General features: G+C 48.2%; 1 protein-coding gene across 1 annotated transcript in view; it reads left to right on the forward strand.

The window, feature by feature from the left end:
• The window catches only part of DZIP1 (DAZ interacting zinc finger protein 1), a 327,827-nt gene that overhangs the window by 127,547 nt on the left and 183,801 nt on the right, over positions 1–16,479 (forward strand). Inside the window, 2 exon segments of the mRNA XM_030201373.1 lie at positions 4,107–4,241; positions 5,099–5,161. Of these exon segments, the coding sequence (XP_030057233.1) occupies positions 4,107–4,241; positions 5,099–5,161 (198 nt within the window).

The following is a 16,479-nucleotide window of genomic DNA, read 5'->3' on the forward strand; positions in this document are numbered from 1 at the left end:
TGGATTGCAAGACCAGTGCAAGACCACCATCCTAGCCCCGCCTCCACCCTAGCTACACCCCATTGATAAGCAAAAATAATATAGATATAGGCAATAAAATAAAAATGAAATGAAAAGATATACAATAAAATAAAGTGATGTGTAAAATATAATGTACAATATAAAAACATATAGACCACCAAGGTATTAAAATTGTTTTAAAATATATACCACAACTCTCTGACTCAAGAAGACTCCGACTCTGTCTGTCACTCTGTCTCTGACTGGCTGCTGCTGGAAGCTCGCTGGAACTCTCTCTGTCCGTGCCGTGTGGCCCGCCCTTGAAGAAGGAAGTTGTCGCGGGAGTGGGCCGCATCATCAGTGGCAGACCAGGACAGTCTGTCACTCAGGAAGACCGAGCAGGACGGATCTACTGCTCTGCTGCAGACAGTCTGTGGCGCTCATGCACGCAGCACGCGTCGAGACCATCACGCCACGCAGCCCTGGGGGGGGGGCTCAGAGGTGCGGACTCACTCAGGAGGAGAGGTATGGTCCAGAGCGGCGACTGGGCGAGCAGGGCCAGGGAGCGCTGCAGCTCGGCTGCTGCAAGTCTCTGGAAGGCAGCTGGCTCACGCGCAGCAGAGCAGTCTGGCTGGGTCTGGGTTGCGAGTGGTTGGCAGCGGACTGTGAGCGCCGGTGCGGGAGCGAGATTGGAGCGGAGAAGGCAGAGTTGAGGTGCACTGCGCGGCGCCCCCTTAAGCGCGAGGCCCTTTGCGGGCGCCTTGGTTTAAGACCGGCCCTGGTAAGGCACGCCCCAGTCCCGCCTTCGCTACGCCTCCGACATGCCCCTGGGAACTTTGGTCGTCCCCGCGATGGGAAGCAGTTGGGGAAGCCCAAAATCGGCTTTCGATTATGCCGATTTGGGCGACCCTGAGAGCAGGACGCCCATCTCCCAATTTGTGTTGAAAGATGGGTGCCCTTCTCTTTCGAAAATAAGCCTGATGGTGTTAAAACATGTAATTCTAAAAGTCTCAGAAATGTAAAAATAATGTAATACAATCTCTATGGAAAAAATGAAAAGAAAACAATGACAGATACCGCCAAAAAGGCACCAAACACCATGTTTCCTTAAGGAACACTGTGAGAGACGACTGTAATAAAGACCGCCAATACAAACTGAAAGATATAATAGTCGTGCTAAAACAATGAGCACAAAAAAAGGTACCATCTTGTATGGGACAACTATTATGTTACAAGTGTACAGCGCTGCGTACGTCTAGTAGCGCTATAGAAATGATAAGTAGAAGTAGTAACTTTCATGAAACAATCATCAGCTTGGGAGTCTTCGCTTGTGTGACTGAAATCATTTGCGCAAAAGGGGTGTCTTTGTAGACAGAAGAGTATATTATTATTATTATTATTTTACATTTGTATCCCACATTTTCCCACCTTTTGTAGGCTCAATGTAGCTTACATATAACCGTTAACAGCGTTAGCCGATTAAGGTCTGAACAAATACATGGTATGAATGAATACAAAGTGATACTGTAGTAGAAAGAGGTACATGTAAGGTAGTTACATGTATTCAGTGGTGTGCTGGTAAATGTTTAACAACAGGCTCTCTCCCTGGTCCCCCCCCCCAAATTGCAGAGCTGGCCGGGGAGAGAGCCTGGGGGGTTGTGGCAATGCATTCCTCCAGGAAAAAAAATAAAATGATCCCAGGTTCCAATCTAATTCATGTTTAATGTGCGATAAAATGCCGTAAATAAATATAAACTTTTAATGTTGAGCACCTGATTCTCAAAGTGAACATATTCCAAACACTATAATGAAAATAAAATGATTTTTTTTCTACGTTTGTTGTCTGGTGACTGTTTTTCTGATCATGCTGGCCCAGTATCCGATTCTGCTGCTATCTGTCCTCTTAACTCCGTTTCTAGGGCTTCCTTTCCATTTATTTCTTTCCTTTCCTCCTTTCTTCTTCATTTCTGGTCCTCAGCTTCTGCCTATTTTTTTCATCCATGTGCAGTTTTTCTCCTCTCTTCCTTTTCCCTCATCTCATCTCCTTCCTCACTCTTCTCTCCCCTCCATCCATGTTCAGCAGTGACCCTCCTCTCCCCTGCCCTGCATGCACCTATGTCCAGCAGTGACCCTCCTTTCCCCTGTCCTTCATCCACCCATGTCCAGCAGTGACCCTCCTCTCCCCTGCCCTGCATGCACCCATACCCAGCGACCTCCTCCATCCACCCATGCCCAGCAGCGACTCTCTTTTCCACCCTGCCACCCCCTCCCGAGTTGTTTGGCGAATTCTCCTCCCTCCCTCCCAATCTGGTACCTCACCGACCGCTTGTTCTTTGAATTCTTCGGGGCAGGCAGTCTTGCCTGCCCGCTTCCAGCGCTGACTGTCCCTCGCTGCTGATTCGCGCTTCAAAATGGCCGCCAAGACTTCAGCAGAAGTCTCGGCGGCCATTTTTAAAGCGTGAACCGGCAGCGGGGGACAGTCAGCGCTGGAAGTGGGCAGGCAAGACTGCCTGCCCTGAAGAATTCGAAGAACAAGTGGTCGGTGAGGCGGTGAGGGACCGGATCAGGAGGGAGGGAGGGAGGGAAGAGAGCCAGAGCTGGCTGACTATTTTCAACAACCGGGCTCGCAAGCCGGAAGAAAATTTAACAACCGGCTCTTGTGAGCCGGTGCGAGCTGGCTCCAGCACACCACTGCATGTATTGGTAACACATTGTAGTTTCAGTTTTGTAGGATGAGAAGGAGCCAGACCATTCTACCATTAAAACCAGTACTCACCAAATGTTAAAATATATAGGAGAAGCATCAATGTATATAATACGCTTAGTGTCAGTGGGATGCACACATTTTTGTCTCCTGCAGTGGCTGTCTGTCTTCACAGTAGCCTATCCATGGCTCTGCAGAGCACTAGGCACAAGCTGAAGGTGTGTGACAAGATATGTTGGGATGAACTTAAGTCCATAGTGGAACTAGCTGTAAGTTTACCTGAAGTGAAAAGCACTTCAGGGGGCAGGGTTGAGGAGGGATTTGCACTTATACACACATTTATGCATTTAGAAAAGTGTGCACATATATACCTTTGTGAATCTATCTGCAGAAGCTAATAGGTATAACTGTTTGCAGGTAGTTTTCCTGAGATAATTTTCAAAGTGAAAATATGCATATAATTTCGCTTTTGAAAATGTAGCAAAAGTACATGCGTATTGCTCTCATTTACAAACAGATGTGAAATTACCCCCAAAGGCCTCAAGTAATTCATTCCTACCTGCTTTAATAATTAATTGGGCATAGGTCAAATGAGACAGAAATTTCTCAAATCTTTTATAAAATACAGTTATGTGAAGCAGTTGTTCTTCCCCTCCTGATTTCTTCTATTATTGCATATATGTTTCTGATCTCTAAACAGAATGTAATATTAGACAAAGCAGACCTGAGTAAACACAATACAGTTTTTGAATGATTACTTTGACGATCAGAAAGCATTTGATGGGACATTTATGCAGTAACAGGGAAAATCAGGAGGAAATATATCACTGTATTTTTTGGGGATCTCATTACAACTGACCTTGAGAGGATACAAAGGAAACTGACAAGCTGTTATCTCACAACCTTCTTCTGTTGGATTCATCTTAAGTAAATCTAAGATAGCAGTCGGTTCAAAAAGAATCGGAAAAGATTACAATTCTATTGCATTGAGCCTGGCCCATATTCTTTCCTAGTAGTTGGCAAAAAGCAATTTAAGTAATAGGAGGAATAGCTTCAGTAGGAATACTTGGGATTTAAGCGAGGTATTGTTGTGGGAACATGCCCAGCATTTTAGGGGCATTGAGAAAGCACATGGTTATCCAATTCTTAGTTCTACAATGTATCAGCTTGTTATCTTTAATCAGGATAGCACTGGTCTTTACTTCCTTTTTATGCAGCTCGTATCCGAACCCCTGATACTGGACTCAGTAAATAACCCTGTTACTAATATTCCTGTTTGATTTAAAGAAGCTTAATATTAAAAGGCTTAATATTACATATTTGAAAGCAAAATTTCAAATTCTAGTTCTTTGATATAGGGTTTGAATATATGCTGAGCTTTTAATAATTTTTCAACTTTTAGCACCTTATTCAGATACAGAAGAACAATACGCAAGTAAAATCCAACTTAGGCACTTTGAAAGACAGTCAACCTCATGAATTTGAAGAAGACAGAAAGAATCAGCAGGAAAACTTGAAAGAATTACTTGATAGACAGGTGGGTTTTCTCAACATTTCATGTACAAACTGTTTTAATAAATGATTATAAATTCTAGCCAAAGCAGTGCAGATAATACATACCCAAAGCGTAATTAGTATAAAACTTAAGTACATAACAATCTTATCAGAACAACACACAGGAACAAAGTCGTATATCAAGGCTTAGAGAGACCCTAAAATCCCCCAACTCTCCAGAGCTTCACCACAAATCTAGATAGCTATCATAAATGGAGTAATTCCTGGCCTTAATTAACCATCTCATCCCTTCTCTGTTCCCATTAACTGACTAGCTAATCCTCACTTCTACCTGCTTCCAATAATTCATACCATATAGTCTACCATCACAACCTTCCCAACCCTTTTCCCATTCCTATTTTCTCAATCTCTTCTTCACAAGAGCCCCCTCAACCAGTCCAGTCTCTTTCTACCACCTTCTACCATTATTTAAACGTCTCTGATTAGAGTAAATGCCATCCATAATGATCTCACCCTTTCTCAACCTCTTTATAGCAAAACACTATCCCACCCTATATTCTATCTGTATTATTCTAACCTGGCTTTCACTGGTAGTCAGTTTTTTTTTTTTTTTTAAATAATACTTAGATGTAAACACTGATTATTGAGCCTCCAAGATTCCCCATCTTTAAGCTGTAAGTTAGGGGTTTGACCAGTTACTAAAGTAACTGCTCACATTTGTTCAAAGTTCCCATAATCTGTTATGTACAGCTGTAAATTTTTCCATAAGATGTATCTTCCTCAATTTCTGATGCTATTATCTAAGACAAAGTAAAGCCGTTTTTAATATATTAAAATCAGATCTTTTAGTTCGCTGAATTGGTTTCATATTTATTTAAGGAAAGAAAGTGGGCTTCCAGAATGCAACAGCTTTATCAAGAACATGAAAGAGAAAAGAATCAGGTACAGTAATAATAAATAATTTGACATGAGTAAGTAGGCATCACTTCCCCCTATTTTTCCTATCAGCTTCTTTTTCTACCTTAGTCTCTCCCTATGCTGCCCCTACCCCCTCCATCTGGCCTTCTTTTCTTTAAATTCCCCAGCTTATTTCTGTTAGACCCCTCAGACTTTCTTCTCTTTCTGTCGTTCTAATATCACCAACCTTTTCCCCTCATTCTGTCTCCCCTTCCCATCCCACCCCACCCTACCAGCTTCTGCCTCATTCCACCTTCTAGTTTCTTTCTCCTTTGAACCTCTCCCACCTGCTGCAGTACTCATGGTCATAGCTGTTTCTAGTTGATGGCTAGTGTACCTCTATCTTGCGCTCCTAGACCAATTTTGCCTCTTCTGTTGCTTATGTACCAGAACCTCCTTCAACCAGCATGGACACTTTTACTGCGGTCATTGATTTGTCTCCTGTCAAACTGGTACCCTGGGATCCAGTTGCAACTAAAGCCTGTGTAAAAAACTTCAAATTCTGTTATGCAGAGGATTTCTGTCCCTCCTTGTGCAACTAGAACAATACTTGTGGTGCTTTCTGTATGTTGTGTGGCTGTTAAGTATTTAGGTATTATGTTGGCATTGGCCTTAGTGTCCAGTTTGAACTAAATAGCCTGTTGTGTTATCTGTGGAGTAACGTATTGCTTTTTCATTTGCTATTTGTAACAGCTTGTTTATTTCCTTACAATATCCATAAATAATGCTTCAACTTATTTAGTTGGTCTTCCATGTGGTTTGCTTGACCCTTTCAGCTTGCTCGTTTTTGTAAAGTGAGTCTTTCACATTTTTGACAATTGTATTTATTTATAAAAATTTCAGTTCGTCTAGCTATTGTTCTAGGTAAAGTACAAAAAACACCAGAAATGTTAAAATTAACTAAAGACAAAACACCCACAAAACCAGAGTAATATTTAATGTTTTCTGAGGTCAAGCAGGACTTAGACTCTCACATATGGGTGTCGTCCTCAAAGGAGCACCAATGGGGACTCTACCCTTTGTTCATATCTCTTTAAGAAGCCTTTGGTAGGCCTGTCTGAGTCATGTGGGACTGCCAGTCTCTTTCTCTCCGCAGAGCTGACAAGACTTGTCCTTCATGCAGTATATTTTCTCCAAGGGTTTTTTTGTCTATTTTGTTTCTTTTTTTTAATGTGCCTTCCTGTGCTGTTTTGTACTCCCCTTCGAGGTGTCTGACCACTCCTTATACCCCTCCCCCCTCCCTTCCTCTAGTTTGTTTGGCACTTTGAATTTCTTTCTTTTTTTGTTTTTTTTTGCAGCCTAGGCTCTTGTTCAGATCTATTTTCAATTTTTTTCCCTCCCTGCATCATTGAGTAGTTTGATTTCACTGCGGCTGTCTTTCCCACAATGTTCCAGAAACCTGCCAGTGATTTCAAGAAGTGTATTTTATGCATTTTGATAATGTCGGTCACCGACCCCCCATAATTAATGTCTCGTCTGGAAAGGGACCATGATGCTCTCTTTCCGCCTGATATTCGACCATGGGCAGGCAGCGTGGTTAGCTACTGCTGTCAGCACTGACCCTGGTTATTCAATGCCGGGCCATTTCTGGGGTCTGGCATTGAATATCTGGGTATTTTTTTAGCTGGCTGTAACTTAAATGGCTATCCGTAAATAATCAAGCGCTAGCCAGTTAAATTAGTAGCGGGCAAAGTGGGGCTGCTATTTATGTGGTCCAATTTGCCTGCTAAATTTAGCCAGCCAGCACTTGATTATTTACGGATAGCCAGCTATGTTGTATGATATAGCTGGCTTTATTGCATGATGTAGCTGATCAGCCACAAAGCACTAATATTCAGTGGAGATGACATCTGTCTCACGCTGAATATTAGCGCTTAGCTAGCTGAGTGCTATTTAACCAGGCAGAAGCCATTCCTGGCTGGTTAAATAGCACTGGATATTGGACCCTTCATGCCCAAATGTAGAAGAGGCCCATGAAATCCAGGGATGTGGTCTGAGAAAGGCTCTTTGTCCTCTAGAATTCTGGTACATTGGCATCGAGAGCTTCGGTCGGTATGGCCTCTAGAGCTGCACTGGTGATGCATTGACATCGAGGAGGCCATCACCTGCCTTGATGTCGAGCGCTGGTAGCGGGCTCATGTGTCGAGTTCACTCAGACCCAACAGTGAAGAAGCACCTGGATTTGCAACATTGTTCCCTTCAGCACCAAAGGATTCTGATGCAAGCACCAAATGAAGGTGAAGAAGCACTGGCATAGGTCCTCCTTGAGGCATGGTGCCAGGAGCTCTGCATTGACATTGTCAGCACCTGAGAAGTGTTGGCGTCATGAGGACTGTTCTCCTTCTGTTGTAGCAGCGCCGACCTGTTTCCACAAGGTCAGGACCCCGTTCTCAATTTGACACTGACACCTTCGCAGACTATGGCCATAGTTGTGCTTCCTCCACCTTTACCGATGCTTGCCCTCATGGAATAGACATGGGCCTTGCTCCAGGAGAAGTTTGGGGTGCATTTTGGGGCTGCGCAGTGCCGAGGCATTGAGGGCACCTACACGGACTCTTGAAGCACTCCAGCACGTCCTGGAGGCCCGTGCATTGCCTGTCGGATGGTCGTTGACACCGGTGCATTGGCAGGCAGCAGTGCTGGTGCCGTCTTATGGAGTCACCCTCTCTAGTCCATCAGGAGAGGAAACTGCCTCGGAAGGCAGGGGAGCAGCTGCACCTTGGTGCCCATGTCCAGGACCGAGGCAGCTGAGGACTCACCAGGCTCATGATGAATATTTCTCTGAGTCTAATCTGGGTGTCCGGAGTTTGAAGACTTCTCTGAGACCCTCCCCTCAACAGGAGAGGAGCAGACCTCCTCCAGAGGATCTTTTTTTTGCAAGAGATGGCAGACTCCTTCCCTTTTAAGTTGGATCTGAAGGACGAGCCCAGGACTGAATTAATGGGGATCCTGGACTATGATTTTACACCTAAGGACCTGTCCACAACATTTCTAGGAATGCATATATGAGGCCTTGGGAGACCCCTTTTTTAGTGCAGGTCATTCCCAAGAAGGTGGATGGAGTCCAGAAGGCTTTTAGATTCGAGAAGGCGCAGCTGCCCCACCATTCTATGGTGGTCGAATATGCTCTCAAGCAGGCCAGGATTCTGAATTTCATACTTTGGCTCCCCCAGGGAAGGATGCTCAAATCTTGGAGTCCTTTGAAAAGAAACCCTTTCAGTCCTCAATGCTCATTTCCCACATCCAAGCCTACCAGCTCTACATGAACATGTACTTGCGGTCCTTGGTTGGCAGTGTGCTTCAGTTTGCAGACACTTTACCTCAGGAGCAGGCCACTCAATTTCACCAACTGGCCAGAAAGCAGGAGTATAGAAAGCATCTGTCTAGGGACATTTATGATTCTTTTGATGTGGCGGGAGGGAGGCTGAATTTTTTTCCAGGAAAGGTGACCCCTTATAACAGACTGGTTGGTTCTTCTGATTGCGTGAGCTTCACATGCAATTGGCATTTGAGACCCCAAAATTGCCCACAGAGAGCATCAAACCTCAGCTCCCAGAACCAGTCAGTACTCTCATGGCCCAGGGAAAGAAAGGATTAGATTCTATTCTAAGTACTTCCTCATGCCCAAGAACATGGGGGGGGGGGGGGGGGGGGGGGGGGATTTTGTCCCATCCTAGACTTAAGGGCCCTAAACAAATATCAAGGAAAAGTTCAAGATGGTTTCCCAGGGCACCCCTCTTCCCATGATTCAGGCAAATGATTGACAGTGTTTTCTGGACTTAAATGATGTTTATGTCCTCATTGAGATACTCCCAGGTCACAGGAAGTATTTCAGATTTTGAATAAGGAAACACTACTACCAGTACCTCATTCTGCTGCTTTGCCTCGCATCAGCTCCCATGGTCTTCACAAAACATCTAGCAAACTGGACATGCATGTGTTTCCTCACCTGGATGATTGACTAGTCAAGGGAAGGTGTTCAGGAGTCACTGTGGAAGACTATTTGGGTGTTGAAGCTACTAGGGTTTGTCGTCAACTACCCGAAGTCCCATCTACTCCCTGTTCAGCAACTGTAATTCATTGGAGCCCTGCAGTACCTCCACAGCATGCAAGTCTCTCTCATGAATATTCATTGTGGATGTCTTGAAAACCTGACTGACTGAGGTGCCTCCAGGACCAGGTTTGGGAACCCACTGCTCTAGTTTGCTTCATGATTTGGGGGGGGGGGGGTGCGCTGTCAACACAATCCTGTCAACCCTCCACTGTGTCCATGGGACCCCGGTGTCATCTCACCCAGCTGATGAATGCTTCTTTTGAGCCACTTAACTTTGACCTGGAAAGTTTTATTTTTGGTGGTGGTCACTTCAGCTTGTAGGGTTAATGAGCTGTCTTATTTTCATCTTAACAGAGTAGTCCTCTGTACTAACCTTCTTAATTCCTATGGTGGTGTCAGAGTTCTGTCTTAACCAGTTAGTCATCCTGCCAACATTCTTTCCCAAAGTCTTGGACAGAGGGTGAATACCCACAGTCATATTCGGAGCTTATTTCAGAATACTTCTCGCACAGCCCACTCACAATTCTAATGGAGAGACTAAGACCTACTCTTCTCGTGTTCAAAGTTTACAGGCCAACGCTGAGGCTCGAGCAGGCTCTATTCTGCACCAAGTCCCTTTCAGTAAAATCACAATCATTTCCTCCAAAGTCCACCAGTCCAAAGTTCTTAATTTGAGATTACCAAAAAATATCATGGAGGCATATTGTCCACAAGTAATTTTCTGCTGGTATATTTGGGGAGCAGCATCTCGATCTCTGGAGTACCACTGCCCATCTAAATACTGCCAGCCTCTGTTGGGGTCCAGAGTTTTTGTCTTTTTGTATTTTTCACAGCCCCTCCTTCTCCAGTGCTTTTGACATCTTCTGTTCTGACTTGTTTGCTAGACCTGATCACAATAACAAAATTTAAAATGGATACAGCACTTATAAATTGTTTTCCTTTGTCAGGAAGGTCATCATCTCCACCAAACTCTTTTCTACTTTGTAGGGTAATCTGCGAGACATCATTAAATTATCTCAGTTTTCCATATCATCAAGCTGATCAATCCATAGACTGGTGGGGGTTGTGTCCAGTCTACCAGCAGGTGGAGAGAGAGAGCAAACTTTTGCCTCCCTATATGTGGTCCATGTGCTGCCCGGTAACTCCCCAGTATGTTCTCTATCTCAGCAGGTGGTGGGTCACACACCAGCAGCAGCTCTGGCTAGGCCTCCAAGCCTAATCCTTAGGTTTTGTTGAGGCCTGGGGTTGAGGGCTCGTTTGAGCAAGTGCAAACCTGGTGGTGCCAGGTCCCTCCCTTTTCCCTCCCCCCTCCCGCTTGGCTCCGTTTAAAAAAAAAAAAAAAAAAAAAAAAAAAAATTTTAAACGGCTTTAAGGCGTTTACATTCGACGTTTCTTTAAACGTTCATTGCAGCTACTCACTGGGACACCAGTTCGTACAGCTCGGAGCGGCAAGCAGGTAATTTTACCTTTTATAGCGGCCAGGGGGTTCCCCGATTTCTTCTCACTCGTGGCATCTGGCGTCGGAGGGCCGAGGGCGCAAAGGGTCGCTCCCCGGATCGCTGGAGCGCTTCTAGAGGGGATGCGGGGGTTTACACCCTGATTGCCCTTGATGGTGACAGTTTAGTGACCGATGAATGTCCAGGTTCGTTCCTCCGGCGTGGCGGTTTTTTCCCGCCATAAACGCCCATCCCCGCTCCCTCGCCTCCGCCATCTTGGCCGGCCACGCGCTCGGACGGCTTCTTCGTGGGCCGCCCTGAGGTTGGAGACATTAATGCCATGAACGCCCTTATTTGGCGACGGAACAAGCGGCTAAAGTTAAGCGCCGTTCTTCCCGCGCGGCTCCTTCGCGGATGTTTCGCGCCGGACCGCCATTTGGATGCGTAGCATGTCTCTTCCCCCGCTATTGCGGCGCCGGTTGAGAGTGCGTCTAGGGCTGTTGCCCAGGGCTGCGGAAGTGCACAGTCTGGGGGGTTTCTCCCCCGAGTTTGTTTTTGCTGCTGCAGTCAGGCTTTCCTCATGCAAAACGCTGCCCCTGCTCCCTCTTCTGATAAAGAGGTGAGGGTTCCCAGAGGTAAAACGCCCTCGGGTTGATTTCCAGGCCTTGGAGGACTTTGTCTCCTCCGATTGTAGATGAGGGCAGCGTGTCTGAGGTCTCCCAACGGTCCTTTGCGGATTCCTTGGAGGAGATAGATCCCCGCTCGGATGGAGCGGTTGACCCCTCTGCAGCGCGGCTTTTTAGCCCAGAGGATTTGCCCAACCTGTTTTTACAGGCCATGGACACTTTGAAGATTTCCTCTCCGGAGGACGTCTCTCCCTCAGCCCCTGTTGGCTCTGCCATTATGCTGGGGACGAAGCGCCCGCCTAGATCCTTCCACGTGCATGATGCCATGCACACCTTAATTGCGGCTCAATGGGATGTCCCGGAAACGAGCCTTAAAGTGGCTAGGGCTATGTCCCGCCTCTATCCTTTGGCTGTGAGTGAACGTGAGGCCTATCTGTGGCCTACCGTGGATTCTTTAATCACTGCGGTGACTAAGAAAACGGCGTTGCCGGTGGAAGGTGGCACGGCCCTAAAGGACGCCCAAGACAGAAGATTGGAGGCGGCCTTAAGGTCGTCCTTTGAGGCAGCTGCTTTAAGTTTGCAGGCCTCAGTTTGCGGCTCCTATGTGGCCAGGGCGTGCCTGACTATGGTGCAGCGGGCTTCCCCCTCGGATCTTTCCTTGAGGGCTGATTGGCCGGCCCTGGAATCGGGCTTAGCCTATTTGGCAGACTTGCTGTATGATGTCTTGAGAGCCTCAGCTAAAGGCATGGCTCAGACAGTCTCTGCGCGGCGGTGGCTTTGGCTGAAACATTGGTCTGCTGACCACGCCTCTAAATCCCGCCTGGCTAGATTGCCTTTTAAAGGCAAGCTGCTCTTTGGGGTCGAGCTGGACAAATCGTTGACCGATCTCGGCACGTCTAAGGGCAAGAAATTACCAGAGGTCAGGGCTCGGGCTAGTACTCGTCCCGGTACCTCCAGAGGACGGTTGCTGGCAGCCCGTCGTACCGCCAGGGCAGTCGGGTTCCTCTGCCCCCTCTTCCTTCAAGAGGAATTTCTCCCCCAGCAGCATTCCTTTCGCAGAGACCCGCCGTCCCGGAGGTGCTCCCTCCGGTCCTCCCCCAGGGTCTCGTACCCACATGACGGGGCCTTGGTCCACGCCCCAGTGCAGATTGGAGGACGGCTGTCCTCGTTTCTGGGCGAGTGGACCACTATAACTTCAGACGCGTGGGTGCTGGAGGTCCATCAGAGACGGCTTACAAGCTAGAGTTCTGCCAAACCCTTAAGAGACGGGTTTTGTACTCCTCTCCCTGCAAGTCTCCGGTCAAGCTGTGGCAGTGCAGCAGACCTTGGACAACCTGATCCCCCTGGGTGCGGTCGTTCCGGTGCCAAAAAAATCAGATTGGCAAGGGACGTTACTCCCTTACTTTGTGGTTCCAAAGAAAGGAGGTTCTGTCCGGCCTATCCTCGACCTCAAGGGGTCAATCGGGCCTGGAAAGTGAGGCACTTTCGCATGGAGACTCTCCGCTCTGTTATAGCGGCAGTGAAGGCAGGAGAGTTCTTGGCTTCCTTGGACATCAAGGAAGCGTACCTGCATATTCCCATCTGGCCTCCTCTCCAACGCTTTCTGCGTTTTACAGTCCTGAGACGACTCTTCCAGTTCAGAGCCCTCCCTTTCGGGTTGGCTACTGCTCTGCGGACCTTTTCCAAAGTAATGGGGGTCATAGCGGCCTTCCTGCTAAAGGAAGGAGTACAAGTCCATCCTTATCTGGACGACTGGTTGATCCGAGCCCCTCTTATGCAGAGTGCGGCAAAGCTATGGACCGGGTAGTTTGCTCTTGTGAGCTCCCTGGGATGGATCATCAACTGGAAGAAGAGCCAGCTGCGCCCGACTCAGTCCCTGGAGTATCTGGGAGTTCGATTCGACACCCAAGTGGGCAGAGTGTTCCTGCCAGACAATCGGATTGTCAAGCTTCAGGCTCAGGTGGAACTAGTTCCTAGTAGCCTCTCCTATTCGGGCTTGGGACTACGTGCAGCTGTTGGGCTCTATGACGGCCACGATGGAAGTAGTGCCCTGGGCCAGGGCTCATATGAGACCACTACAGCTATCTCTGCTGCTGCGCTGGACTCCGATGTCGGAGGATTATGCTGTGCGCCTTCCCGTGGACCCAGCAGTGCGCAAGGCGCTGAGCTGATTGGACGCAGACAGACAAGTTGTCTGCAGGATTGCCTCTGGTGACCCCGGAGTGGATTGTCGTCACGACAGACGCCTCTTTGATGGGCTGGGGAGCCCACTGCTTGGGAAGGACAGCGCAGGGGCTCTAGTCTCCTGCAGAGGCAAGTGGTCTATCAACCTCCTGGAACTCAGAGCCATTCGGTTGATGTTATTGGAGTTCATCCCGGTACTGGTGTTGTAGCCTGTACGGGTCCTGTCGGGACAATGCCACGGCTTGTGGCCTATATCAACCGCCAGGGAGGTACCAAGAGCGCCCCTCTAGCCAAGGAGGCTATGAGTCTTTGCCAGTGGGCGGAAGTGAACCTGGAGCAGCTTTCAGCGGCCCACATTGCCGGAGTCATGAATGTCAAGGCGGACTTTCTCAGTCGCCATACCTTGGAGCCCGGAGAGTGGCAACTATCTGCTCAGGCGTTCTTGGACATCACGAAGCGCTGGGGCCAGCCGAGCCTAGATCTGATGGCGTCATCGGCCAATTGCCAAGTGCCGCGCTTTTTCAGCAGAGGACGGGACCCTCGATCCCTGGGAGTAGATGCTCTTCTCCAACAGTGGCCGACACAAGAGCTCCTCTATGTGTTCCCGCCCTGGCCCATGTTGGGCAGGGTGCTAGACCGGGTGGCAAAGCATCCCGGCAGGGTAATCCTGGTGGGTCCGGATTGGCCCAGACGTCCCTGGTATGCGGACTTGATCAGGCTCTCAGTCGACGATCCTCTGCGGCTGTCAGTGGAGCAGGGCCGGTTACATCAGGGTCCCGTGGTGATGGAGGATCCCTCTCCCTTTGGTCTTACGGCCTGGCTATTGAGCGGCAGCGTCTGAGGAAGAAGGGCTTCTCAGACAAGGTCATCGCCACTATGCTGAGAGCGAGGAAACGCTCTACTTCTACTGCTTACGCCAGGGTTTGGCGTATCTTTGCAGCATGGTGTGAAGCAGGCTCACTTTCCTCCCTTCACTGCTCCAATTTCTTCAGTGTTGGCGTTCCTGCAAGAAGGTCTGGAGAAAGGCCTGTCGCTCAGTTCCCTTAAAGTCCAGTAGCGGCTCTGGCTTGCTTCAGGGGCCGCCTGAAGGGTGCTTCCCTGGCTTCGCAGCCAGATGTGGTGCGCTTTCTCAAGGGAGTTAATCACCTGCGCCCTCCTCTGCACTCAGTGGTGCCTGCGTGGAATCTCAACCTGGTGCTAAGAGCATTGCAGAAGCCGCCTTTTGAACCCTTGTCGAGGGCATCTCTGAAAGACCTGACGATGAAAGCAGTCTTTTTGGTGGCTATCACTTCAGCCAGAAGAGTTTCCGAGCTCCAGGCGCTCTCATGTCGAGAGCCTTTTCTGCAGTTCACTGAGGCAGGAGTGACTATTCGCACAGTGCCTTCCTTCCTGCCCAAGATTGTTTCTCGCTTCCATGTGAATCAGCAGCTCTGTCTCCCTTCCTTTCGTAGGGAGGACTACCCAGAGGAGTACTCTGCTCTTAAATATCTGGATGTGAGACGAGTCATCTTCAGATACTTGGAAGTGACCAATGATTTCCGGAAATCGGATCATCTGTTTGTCCTGTTTGCAGGTCCTCGTAAGGGTCTGCAGGCTGCTAAGCCTACAGTGGCAAGATGGGTCAAGGAAGCCATTGCAGCGGCTTATGTGGCCACGGGGAAGGTGCCGCCTATCCAGCTGAAGGCTCACTCCACGAGAGCTCAGGCGGCCTCGATGGCAGAGGCCGGATCCGTCTCCTTGGAAGAGATATGCAAGGCGGCAACTTGGGCTTCGGCTCATACATTCTCCAAGCATTACCGTTTGACTGTGGCTGCACGGGCGGAGGCCCGGTTTGGAGCTTCAGTGTTGAGGTCAGGGATTTCAATGTCCCGCCCTGGGTGAGTACTGCTTCGGTACATCCCACCAGTCTATGGATTGATCAGCTTGATGATATGGAAGGTAAAATTATGTATAATCATACCTGATAATTTCTTTCCATTAATCATAGCTGATCAATCCATAGCCCCTCCCAGATATCTGTTCTGTTTTTATTCTGGTTGCATTTCAGGTTCAAGTTTAGTCTTCAGTTATTTCAGAAAGACTTCGTGTTCAAGTTCTTTCACTTGGATTCTTCAAGAGTTGAGACGAGTTTGTGTTACAGTGAGCTGCTGCATTCCTCTCCCCTCGTTTTACGGGGCTGGATTGAGACATAAATTCTGCCGGCACTCCCTCCCGCTTCGTGCGGCTGTAGGGCAGCTTTGTACCCCTCCCGCTTCGGCGGTGTTAGGGTCAGTCAGCTCCTCCCGCGGTTGCGGTTGCAGGATAAGCCAGATCCCCCCGCATCGGCGGGTGTGGTGTCCCTCCCCCCGCTCCGCGGGGATGAGCTGGACGGATTCCCCTCCCCCACTTGTGTGGGATGAGCTGGGTTAATTCCCCTCCCCCGTTTCGGCGGTGGTGAGCTGGGCAGAGTGTCCCTTCGTGGGTGTAATTCTCTAAGTGCTGAGTCCTGCGGATGGAGCTTTGATATCGACATACTGAGGAGTTACCGGCAGCACATGACCACATATAGGGAGGCAAAAGTTTGCTCTCTATCTCCACCTGCTGGTAGATGGACACAACCCACCAGTCTATGGATTGATCAGCTATGATTAATGGAAAGAAAATTATCAGGTATGATTATACATAATTTTACCTTATGGTTCTCCCACTGGAATGATTTTGTGGCCCTTGCTTTAGTCATTACATTTTCTTTATCTACAAAGTTGTGCAAACAGGCTACAGTGGGATGGATGTTTGAAGTGATTTAACTGGGAAGGAGAGGCTCCTGTCCATTTAAAGGGTGACTGGGCCATATTTGGATTTTTAGTGGCATATGTAACTGAATATCTGGAGAGACTACTATCCAGTTAGTATCTGATCTGGACGGAGCTTGGATTTACATGTTAATGGCAATATTCAGCCTGCTAACTGGGCAACTGCCTGGCTAAAGTTAGGACATGAAAAAGGGTGTTCTAACTTTATTTG

The sequence above is a fragment of the Microcaecilia unicolor genome, chromosome 4, assembly GCF_901765095.1.
Source record: "Microcaecilia unicolor chromosome 4, aMicUni1.1, whole genome shotgun sequence".
NCBI lineage: Eukaryota > Metazoa > Chordata > Amphibia > Gymnophiona > Siphonopidae > Microcaecilia > Microcaecilia unicolor.